Here is an 11,257-nt window from a genome sequence, read left to right as displayed (position 1 = left end):
TAGTACATGAGTTGGGTGGTGTGTTTGATGTAGTTGATTCTCATGCTAACCTGCTAGATATCTAGAGTCTGATTTTGCATGTTTGTAGCATACGCAGACTTGGTTCTTGTCAAGTAGAGGATATACGCACAATTCGGTCTACATTAAACGGAGCAGAGTCCTACTTCGGAAGTTCTGATGACCTCCTCTAATCAAACTAACACTATTCCGTGTACAGAATACAGCGATATTCCAAATCGTAAGGCAAAAGTATAGAAGTAACTCAATTTCCATTGTTCTTGAGTTAGTGATCTTTTAAGCCAAAGCACTTTACATCTTCGACTTGAGCTCCTCGTGAAGAGCCTTGAGCTTGTCCATATCAGTCGCCTGAGTCGGCCAGCCAATGCCCAGGCCCTCCTTCTCGTTGGGCTTGGGGATCTATTGTGTTGTTAGTGTATGTTCCGAAGACAGTTCCTGGCGTGAAACTAAATATCCAAAAGATAGTAGAGCATACCATGTGGAAGTGAACCTATTCGAGATTGCCGATTAGTACCGTGACAAACATCAAGATCCTCGACTGAAACTCACATGGTCAACGACCTGGTGCGCAATGCGTCCATTGTTCTGCAGGACATTGAAGTCCTCGGCGCCGCTGGCCTTGGCGATCTTCTTCGCAACGGGCTGCGTACAGATTCGTTAGCTATGTCCCTCTTTGCCAATCAAATTCCAGGCCTCTTAGGGACCCTGTGGAATCGTCCCCAAGGTTGTCCCCCAAGGTCCTTAGAAAATGTCATCGCATTCAATCATAGATCAAAAACATGATCCTTCTCATCTATCTTCTTGTCACTCCGGATTGTTCTCTCGTTGACTTACCAAGATCTCGGCCAGGTCCTCATCGGGGATGTCGGTCAGCTTTGCACCGTGGAACTTGGGAATGACGAGCTGTGCATGTTGTCAGATTGATTTTCTTTAAATCATCGGGCTTCGATTCTTGGCTGAAGCTATCGCCGCAGTTGAGGCAACTTCGCTGGCGCACCGCTACGAGGGGCATGCCGGATGCGGGGAAGAGAATGGTAGGAGATAGAACGCACCGCATGGCCACGGCTGAGCGGCTGAATATCGAGGAAAGCAAAGACCTTGTCACTCTCGAAGAGCTTGAAGGAAGGGATATCTCCTATAGAACTCCCGAGAAAGCAGGTCAGTAACTCATTTTTCTGCTATGACGTGCCGAATTGGACACAGCGATAGATGTGTAGCTCGGATTGAGAGTAGAGACATCCATGGATGTAAACAATAAACATACCCTTGATGATCTTGCAGAAGATACAGGCAGCAGACGACATTGTGTTCAATTGGAATTTTAATTGTCGGGATATATGATCTAGGAATGAAGCTCAAATAAGTCCCCAACACGAATAACCATGCACACATTCCTTGTCCGCCGAGTACCCTATTCGCCGAACGCTTACAAAAACACCGATGCTGAACCTCCACATGCATGATTTTTTCCCATAATTTTATAATATATTTATGAAGTTATATGAAAATTAGATCCATCAGATACAGCGAATTGACATGTGTACATTTGGGTGATCTACCCTTCGCTCCCACCTCCGAAACCCCAAGCAGGTCTACTTCACCGCCCTCCATCTACCGCCTTTCAAAGCGCGTCTTAAAAAGAAAAGAAGAAGAAATCGACTGGTCCGACTCGAACCTCGACCGTTTTGGATCCGGACCGAGTGTCCAAATGAGAATCAGGGCCGTTATAAGAAAGACAAGGGAAGCGTACCCGAGGAGTGGGACAAGTTAGTGCAGAACCCATTTCTTGCCTTTTACCAGAGATGGCCGTGATTTGCCCACAAAACTCCTCTCATGAATCTTTGGAACTACAATGACACAGCTGTCATTAATTTTTTGTGTTCTCAAATTTTTGATAAATATTGTTCAATTAATAACTACATGCTTCAACTAGAGATTTACCCTTGTTTTAGGGGAATCTCAGGGGGCGTAATCCTAAGCCAAAGATATATATATAGTCTAAGGTTGTGATTATTCTCAACACAGTTCATAAAACAACGTGAATGAGCACTTATTCCCGGATAACTGTCTGGCTACCAATTATCAGGCTATTATTTCCATCATGTTTGTGCTATGAAGATCTCGTTATATCAATTCCATGGTAACAACCTTCATATACCTAATTTGGCCTGCCAGACAGCGATCCCTACACCATGAATAGAGAGCTTGATGTTTGATATGGTAGAATGCTGTATTACCTCATACATTGTTGATTCTATACATTATGTGTGCAATGGATAGCTAGGGCAAGACTATAAGTGAACTGATAAAAAAATGATCATACATAAATCTATTTATTTCCCAGGAACCATAGCGTCGACAAAAATCACTGGCCATATTTCAGTTGCGATAGAAAGATGGAAAGCATACACAGTGGTACTTTATAGACATGAATGAAGCCCAGGGAGCATCCAATCACAGTCCAGGTGTTGTCAGATCAAAACGGAGATTTGATCCTACAGAGGGTGTAGCTATACCAGCCTGTAGCTTTCGGTGAACAGACTAACTCCAAATCAATTGAATAGCCAGAAACACCATATCAACCGAGCGTAAGCAACGAAATGAAAGAAAGACGAGAAAGTGATTTGTTAAAGTGGTGGTCCGTAGTCCCGAATTAGGACTAGCGTAATAGTCCCGTGCGGTTCTTCCGACTTGACGCTGCGAAAGACACTCGCACATCACCACGCCCTTCTTGGCAACACTCCGCTCCAATTAGCTGGTCTCGAGAGATATACTCAGCCAGAGACCATGCAGAAGTCTCGCACCATCAACACTGCCCTGGGGGCCCGGCCTTTTGTGCCAGTTCCGCGAGTGCAGCTTCAGTTCCAGCGCAACATTCAGGATGTCCGCATCACCCGGACTGGCAAGCCCCTCTTGAAGGTCCAAGGTGGTCGGTAAGTAATCAATTCTGAGTATTAGTGTTCTTGCTTGCTGACGCGCTCGTCCTATAGTTCTTCCATTGGAGGTAGCTAAGCCATTTTCATTCTGATGCTATGCTTCGGCCCTGATGTACTCACACAATTATAGGCCACACCGCGACCGTCTTTGGTGCTACTGGTTTCCTCGGTCGCTACATTGTCAACAAGCTTGGTAAGTTGAGGGTCTGCTGCACTGCAATCGAATCATGGACTAATGACCCACAGCTCGCCAGGGTTGCACCGTTGTCATTCCCTACCGCGAGGAGATGGCAAAGAGACACCTGAAGGTCACTGGTGATCTTGGACGAGTCGTATTCATGGTATGGAGCCTGGTCACTGTATAATTGGTTTGAATTGTGGGAGGTGTCTGACTCCCACTATAGGAATACGACCTGCGCAACACCCAGTCCATTGAGGAGAGCGTTCGTCACTCCGATGTTGTCTACAACCTTGTCGGTCGCCAATATCCCACCAAGTGAGTTATAATGAGTGGCATACATGTGTAAATGGTTTCTGACCATTCCAGGAACTTCTCCTACGAGGACGTTCACGTCGATGGTATCGAACGTATTGCCGATGCTGTTGCCAAGTACGATGTCGACCGCTTCATCCACGTTTCTTCCTACAACGCTCGCCGTGACTCGCCTTCCGAGTACTTTGCCACCAAGGTCAGCACATCTATCGGAATCATACAAGAATGAGAGTGCTGATGACATCTAGGCATGGGGTGAGGAGATCGTCCGCAAGATCTACCCCGAGACCACAATCGTGCGACCTGCACCAATGTTCGGTTTCGAGGACAACCTGCTCCACAAGCTGGCCAAGATGGGCAACGTTTTCACTGCCAACCACATGCAGGAGCGCTACTGGCCCGTTCACGTATGTCATTCTCCCCGGGCGGACAAGCTGCATTGAACTAACCATAGCTAGGCCATTGATGTCGGTACCGCTCTGGAGCGTATGCTGCACGATGACACCACCGCCGGTCAGACCTTCGAGTTGTACGGTCCCAAGAACTACTCCACCGCCGAGATCGCCGAGTTGGTCGACCGTGAAATCATCAAGAAGCGCCGTCACATCAACGTCCCCAAGGCCGTTCTCAAGCCCTTCGCCCACTACATGAACAAGCTCCTGTGGTGGCACACCCTCTCCGCCGACGAGGTGGAGCGCGAGTTCCTCGACCAGGTGATCGACCCGACAGCCAAGACCTTCAAGGACTTGGGCATGGACGAGACCGCCGATCTTGCCAACTTGACCTTCCACTACCTGCAGGGCTACCGTAGTGCCTCTTACTACGATCTGCCTCCCTCCACGGAGCGCGAGCGCCAGGAGGACAAGCGATACCTGCACGTGCTGGACGATCAGTAGTTTGTGTTTTTAATGTGTAAATAAGCCTTCCTAGACTCAAATTCGATTTCCTTGTGTTGGAATAGTGTATTCTATACAAACTAGACGAGTAGACAAGCCCATGAACTAAGCTGCAACTTGAATAAGAGTCCTCGCATTCCTAGAAAGCCCCAATATCAAAAACCCAATTCCCCAGAACTCCCCGCACTCGATAACATCATATCAAATCCCTCCAATCTTTTACTTACCCTCACCCTCACATTCATCTTCACACCCCCAAACCCAACCCAGAATGTCGCCAACACCAATTCTCCTCCTCAAAACAAAGTCCTCCCCCACGATGGCTACGAAGACTTCTTCTCCGCACAAAACTACACCCCAACCTTCGTCCCCGTCCTCGAACACCGCTTCCTCAAAAACAACCTCACCCAAGTCCGCGACCTATTCACAACCGGCGCCTTCAAAAACAATGCCTCAACCCCCAGAAAATACGGCGGCCTAATCTTCACCAGCCAACGCGCAGTAGAAGGTTTCGCGCAGATGATCGAAGACGAAAAACATGGTATATTCCCAACCCATCCCAGCTCCCACAGAACACAGCACACAGCACAGAACCCAAACCAAAGCCAAAATCAAAACTAACAAACCAAACCAGTAACCTTCAACACCCCAAATCTAATCCTCTACACCGTCGGCCCAGCCACAGCCCGCACCCTCACAACCCTCCATAAAAAACACCTCCCAGACGCAACGATCCACGGCGCAGACACCGGAACCGGGGAAAACCTCGCTCATCTCATACTCGAGCATTATGATAGTCTCTACCCGACGCATAAACCATCGCTTCTTTTCCTTGTCGGGGAGGTGAGGAGGGATATCATTCCGAAAACGCTCATGGATGACGCATTACCGGTTGGGAAGAGGGTTGGTGTTGAGGAGCTGGTTGTGTATGAGACTGGGGTTATGGGGTCTTTTGAGGGGGATTTTGCAGATGTGGTAGGGAGGGAAGAGGGAGATGTTTGGGTTGTTGTTTTCTCGCCGACGGGGTGTGAGGCTATGTTGCGGGTTCTTGGGTTGGGGCCTTTTGCTGGGACTGGGACTGGGAAGGGACGGGTCTTTGTTGCTACTATTGGGCCTACGACGCGGGATCATCTGCGTGAAAAGTTCGGGTTTGAGGCACATGTTTGTGCGCCGAAGCCTAGTCCCGAGGGTGTGCTGGAGGGTATTGAGGCGTTTATGCGTTCGACTTAGCGGATGGGAATGAGGGTGTGTAAGACTATGTTTTGTGCTTGGGCAGGGTGGGATGTATATAACTAGAAGTGGAACTAAAAGTATATAGAATCGGGGTTAGGAGCTGGCAGAGTGGTGGTATTACGGTGCAAGTGAGCTGCTTTACTTGAACACTCATAATCACATTTCGAGTTGCCTTGCTATCTCTAACATGTATCAAATCACGCCGTCGAGTCAAAGTGCGTGCAGGGTAGAATCCATCCTCCTCCTAGCCAACCTAATATCATTTGAAATCGTCAAGTCAGATTTACCGCATGATTTCCTCGTAGATCAAGACTAGGAGAGGTTAGTAAAACAAGAAAGAGAAGACAAAACGCATTATAGATACACTCACGCTTCAGCTGCTCCTTACTCAGAGCATCCTTGTTCTTGTCGAAATCGAAGAAGCCATCAGGAATGGGTGGCGCAGTGGGCTCATCTTCGGGATCATGATACGGCTCGAGGTAAGGGTGCTTCAAGGCTTCCTCGACAGTAATACGCTTAGCCGGGTTGAAAGCGAGAAGTCTCTCGAGTAGATCCAGAGCTGTGTCATTGCTCTTGGGGAAGAGTGCACGGAAGGGAATCTTCTTCTTAAAGGGGAGGGAACGGATGTATTCGCGGGCGCGGCGGGATTTGATGCCATAGTAATCTTCCATCGTGGGCGTGCCGAGGACGTCCAATATGAGGGTCAGCTGGTGGTGATCTAAGCGTATATGTTAGTTATTGTCGTTGCTCAAGAGAACAGTAAGACCATACAATCCTTGCCAGGGAAGAGAGGCTTTCCGCTCAACATCTCAGCCAATATGCAGCCGACACTCCACACGTCAATAGCCTTGGTGTATTCCTTGAATGTCAACATGATTTCCGGTGCACGGTACCAACGTGTGGCCACATATTCTGTCATGAAACCGGAGTTGTCGTCGGTGGAGGCGGCCGAACGAGCCAGACCGAAGTCGCAGACTTTCAGGTCGCAGTTGGCATTGAGCAGAAGATTCGAAGGCTTCAAGTCTCGGTGGAGGACGTTGGCTGAGTGCATTGCCTTAAGCGCACGCAGGGTCTGGTAGATAAAGTATTGACAATGGTCGTCTGAAAGGTCTTGTGTGCGGATAACCCGATGCATATCCGTTTCCATCAGCTCCTGCGTACTGTTAGTCACCCAGTCACATCCCATATATGTGCATCTTATCGGCTGGCAAGACTCGACATACTTGAATCAGATAAACTTCATTGAATCCCTCGTAGTTACGGGGTCGTTGGATATCCAGGATGGAGATAATGTTTTCGTGGTTAAAGTATCGCAGCAACTTCATCTCACGTAGTGTACGCAGACAGAACATGGAATGATCGAACGGCGTGATCTTCTTGATGGCAACCTTCTGGCCGGACGGCTTATGAATAGCAGAGCTATATGGGGTTAGAGGAGCCTCGAAAGACAGTCTCGTACTACTTACCAAACGACACCATAGGCGCCTTCGCCGATAACATCTTGAATCTCATATTGGTCGGAGACATTGAAGGAGATCTTTCGGGATCCACCCGCGGGAGGGTTTTGCTGGCCCATGCTGAGAACGGTTTCTTTGATTTCTTCGGTAGGCTTGGCCTTTGGGTGATTGTCAGCTTTTAACATCCTTGGGATCCAGTGGAAGAAAGGTCGAACACAGTCCATGGGGAATGAAACGGGAACCGGGGATTCGAAACAGTAAACGGATAATAGCGCGCAATTTCACGATTCACAGGCCCAGGGAAGGCAAGACAATAGCACTCGAGTTCAATTGCTTCAAAGTGTCAAGCAACTCGATTCCAAGTGCTAGCGCGAGGGAACAAACGCAACAACAATGCAGGGAAACCGGGAGAAATAGAGCTTACTTTTCGTTTGCGCTGCAATCGAATTGGGTTTTCGGGAAGGCACTTTAGCTCTCGAATTTGGTCTCGAAGGCCGGGGAGATCTCAGGGAAATGAAAGGTGTAGAAAAGATAGAGGGGAACTTGGTCGTACGAAGCTCCAAGTGGGGGAAGATGTGACAGGTACAGCGTCCAGACCCGATATACCGGGGGCGCGAAGTTCACGTGTTGAGGCGTTCTACCGGAATCACGGTATCCAGTTCGGAAGTCCTAAGAAGGTGGCATGTCAGTGGAATTGATGCTTGGGCGCATGAAGAGGATAAGCCAAGATTGTGCCGAAGCGGGGTCATCGGGATACGGGTCGGGCCAGACTGGGGACTCTTTCACCTGTTGTTTTTTTTTTACCAGAATGAAGAAGAATGGAAAGGAGAGAAGATGAATCTGGAGAAACAGCGGGCCGTAGGGAGAAGGTGGTGGGGCAGAGAGCTTTGAAGCTCCGGCAATTTAGTGGGTGAAACAAAGTCAGAAACAGAAACGGGAAATTGGCGTTAATTAAGAGAAGACTAGGATTGATCGACGCTAGAGAGAAGCGTAGAAGTACGAAGGAGGAAGAGCAAGAGAGAACAGAGAGAGAGAGAGATCTGTTACGGTGTTTTCCCCCTGTCTTTTGGATGAACCTTGGATCAGTATCTCCACTACCCAACTGGTACCTGGATTTATATGGAGTCACCCATACATTCCAAAGTAGTTTAAAAGTACATCTACCATGGGGGGGATCATCCGCCACAGCGCCAAAGTCTCTCACATGTCGCGCTCTATGGACGGCGCTACTGCACCTGCTGGAAACTTGTCACATCTTTCCCGCTCTACACAGGGCCCAAGTTTCATCCTGGGACCTATCTATGGGGGTCTGAGATCTCAGGTCTATATATATATATATATATATTCCGGATTTTCAGCCGTATTCTCATGGTTTTACGAGCGCAGGGTCCTTATGAGTATTTGGAAAGCTGTCATTTGCTGGGCTGATGTTTGATCACAGGCGCTAAAACATTCAAAATAGAAATGTGGATGTGAGTGGCCTGGAAGTACCCAAATGCTTGTCTCTGTCAATATGCATATGCAGATGATCACTGATCTTCAATGTGCTCGATATCCAGTCAAATGCGGCTTCGTGAACTGGAGACTAAGAGGTGGGTTGATGACGATAGCAGCAAAGGGCTAACCTATTGCCATTCATTTCATTTGAGACATAAGAAAGTTTGCAAAAAAGATAACCACAGAGCTGGGTTGACCTTCTTTGAGACATATGGGAGAGTCCAGACCATTCGATAGAACACGCGTAGTTCACTCAACATATGATGGTAGATCCACCGTCGCTTGCTCCAATGTCTCAAAATCAGAAAACGAAACATTGTATCCGAGATGTCGCTTGAGCAGTTCATGAGTAATGAAACGCTCCGGCATATTCCCTTGCGCATCTAGGAAAGAGATACGGGGATTGATATTGCTGATTCTCTGTAGCTCGTTTGCAAGACGATGATGCTGTGGACATCTATCTGCACCCATCAGGAAGATCGTGACATAAACCCAAGATAGGCCGAGCAGATCGAGATGGAATTCATTCATATCTGCGGCTTCGCCATCGAGAATGATAAGTAGTCTCAGTATGGGTGTTTCTGGACCAGCTTGCCACCCGTACATAGGGTGATGGATTGCTGTTCCAGAGTGCTTTTGGAAGTGGAGCTCCTTGGCTCTTTGCCAGCCTGACATCAGCCGAGTTTCTCCCCTGAATTTAATGTTCGACCATATCTGTTCGAAGCTCTGGTGGTTGATGAGGCCTACGTAGCGGCCCTGATCTGCGAATGTGACAAATTGATAGCCTCTGGTACCGTGGTCGTGATTGATCATTGCCTGGGTAAAGCGACGTATGATGGCCTGGGCGATATCTATCTCTCAAAGTTAATATCCAATATAGCCTGACTCGAGGAAGATGTACTTGCCTTTGCTCTTTGGCTGGTTTGAGACGGAATAACCTGTAATGAGGTGCTCATTATAATTCGGGCGAAGCGGTGCGGAATCCATAGACTTTGAAACCTCTAGAAGAATCATAGTTTCGTCCGAAGGGGCTACCGGTACCCCACCAGCCCTGAAAGGAGTCATGACCTGTTTCGAGTAAGCCCTAGAGTTGGGTTGAGCGTTGCAGATATCATCGTGTGAGAAGTATTCCGTAGGTACCCCAGTCGCAGTATCCATTCTAGATCGAGCCATACTCATCGCGGAGATGACATCGGGCTTCGTTTTCTTTCCAACAATGCCCTCTATGTTATTCATCGCCCAGTATAGACGTTCCTCGGCGAGATCTTTATACCCTCTCCAACTGGGGGTGACTCCTCTCCACCCACCGAATGCGTCGATGGACAGTTTGAGAGGGCTAAACGTCAGCTTTACCCAAGCCTCTGGAATAGGCTCAAAATACCCTGCTCGGAGGAGATGGAGATACTGAATAGGCTGCCGGGCTCGAAGATCGGCGATCTTCTGACTTATTTTAACTGCTTCTTGGTAGGCTGTCACGAGCTGTCGCCATTCTAGATTTGGCCATCTGCCTTGCTCCTCCTCTAAGATAGCCACGCGTAGCTCCTTACTGTGAATAACTGCCTTATCTGCCTTCTGCTCCGACGTTTTCTTCGATAAGATCATTTTCAGACTACCAAATGCGGATCGCTTGGGGCTTTCCGTGAGGGGACGTGAGGCATTATTTTGATGGGTGAGCCCTTCGGCAGCTGGTCGCTGGGTACCAGAAGAAGCAGCGTCTGCCTCATTTGACACAGAGCGATCTGGGGTTTCGATATTCCATATGGTAGAGGCTGGCTCTTTGGCATCAATAGCAGCCTGTGCCGCATCATTGAGGGATATGTTCAATTGTATGGTCTTCTGAAGATACTGGTTGTAGCCAGACGCAGTAGGCTTCGCCCTATTAAAAGTCCCGGGAGTTGTAGGCGGAAATGGCGAGGGCACACGACTATATGGATTCTTCATAATCAGAGCCGATGAATGGCTGTCATGATAGGCTGATTCACCTGCTCAGACGAGAAAGAGAAGGTTAGACCGTGGCCGCAACATGAGTGATATCGTCAAGTTGGCAGAGCTGACCTGGATATATGACTGCTTTTGACCACAATTCTTGGACAGGAAGCCGGGCTGCCTTTCTATCTTTGTATTTGTGGACATCACAATCACAATTATAAAATTGCGTAGTATGCTCTGGCTCAATATCGCTATTGAAGATGAGACATTCCTGCTGAATGCTGTGTAGGGCAGCCTTCATATCTTGCTATCATAGTACACACACGTCAGTACTTTTCAAGACGGAAGGATTCTACATCGTACTTCATCTTTAGAGCGAATGCTGGCAGCTCCAATGAAAATATTGGTGTGATGATATGTAGATCCGCTGATTGCTGAACGTGCATACGGTGGGGGGCGCGTATCAGCCCCGGCATCCGTCGCATCCATAGTAAGGGCCGTTGGATTGGGCTCATTCTGGGCTTCATAATACCGGCTGATAGCATCGTCGACGCTTTCCGCTCCCTAAGATATAGGATAGGTATTAGTATATATGGGAAGGGATGAAAAAATGTCTTACCTCCAAAAATCTAAGGGCTGTCCCTTCGTTGGCCTCTGAAGCGATGGATATGAACTTCGCTATATCATCTGTTGAGGGTAACATGGGGAAGAGATATTTCAGGGAAGATGTAGAATAGGAAGTTAAATGTCAAATGACCGACGGGGGCCACCGTATATAAGAAAAGGAAGAGAGTGCAG

The 11,257-nt window shown here is 48.2% G+C and overlaps 4 protein-coding genes across 4 annotated transcripts; 1 reads left to right on the top strand and 3 right to left on the bottom strand.

Annotated features, from left to right (window-relative positions):
* Positions 1–309: 309 nt before the first annotated feature.
* Positions 310–1,322, bottom strand: N7500_002644 (HIT family protein; the record flags this gene model as incomplete). The annotated part of the gene is made up of 6 exons (XM_056673790.1): positions 310–417; positions 494–508; positions 568–660; positions 853–921; positions 1,071–1,153; positions 1,283–1,322. 6 exons carry the CDS (start codon positions 1,320–1,322, stop codon positions 310–312), a joined length of 408 nt encoding a protein of 135 aa, XP_056534315.1.
* Positions 1,323–2,805: 1,483 nt separating this feature from the next.
* Positions 2,806–5,573, top strand: N7500_002643 (uncharacterized protein; the record flags this gene model as incomplete). The annotated part of the gene is made up of 10 exons (XM_056673789.1): positions 2,806–2,951; positions 3,009–3,022; positions 3,085–3,147; positions 3,201–3,295; positions 3,359–3,450; positions 3,502–3,643; positions 3,696–3,854; positions 3,906–4,342; positions 4,472–4,884; positions 4,978–5,573. The coding sequence occupies 10 exons, from the start codon at positions 2,806–2,808 to the stop codon at positions 5,571–5,573; spliced, it is 2,157 nt and encodes a 718-aa protein (XP_056534314.1).
* Positions 5,574–5,859: 286 nt separating this feature from the next.
* On the bottom strand, positions 5,860–7,191 carry N7500_002642 (mitogen-activated protein kinase; the record flags this gene model as incomplete). The annotated part of the gene is made up of 5 exons (XM_056673788.1): positions 5,860–5,888; positions 5,947–6,294; positions 6,348–6,729; positions 6,800–6,995; positions 7,043–7,191. Coding segments are annotated over 5 exons (1,104 nt in total), but the record flags the coding sequence as incomplete, so codon positions are not given.
* Positions 7,192–8,779: 1,588 nt separating this feature from the next.
* Positions 8,780–11,162, bottom strand: N7500_002641 (uncharacterized protein; the record flags this gene model as incomplete). The annotated part of the gene is made up of 5 exons (XM_056673787.1): positions 8,780–9,381; positions 9,436–10,512; positions 10,586–10,766; positions 10,823–11,023; positions 11,079–11,162. 5 exons carry the CDS (start codon positions 11,160–11,162, stop codon positions 8,780–8,782), a joined length of 2,145 nt encoding a protein of 714 aa, XP_056534312.1.
* Between the last annotated feature and the right edge of the window lie 95 nt (positions 11,163–11,257).

Source organism: Penicillium coprophilum, assembly GCF_028826855.1.
Source record: "Penicillium coprophilum strain IBT 35676 chromosome Unknown utg000002l_segment0_segment1, whole genome shotgun sequence".
Taxonomy (NCBI): Eukaryota; Fungi; Ascomycota; class Eurotiomycetes; order Eurotiales; family Aspergillaceae; genus Penicillium; species Penicillium coprophilum.
This window is presented reverse-complemented; position numbering and strand designations above follow the sequence as displayed.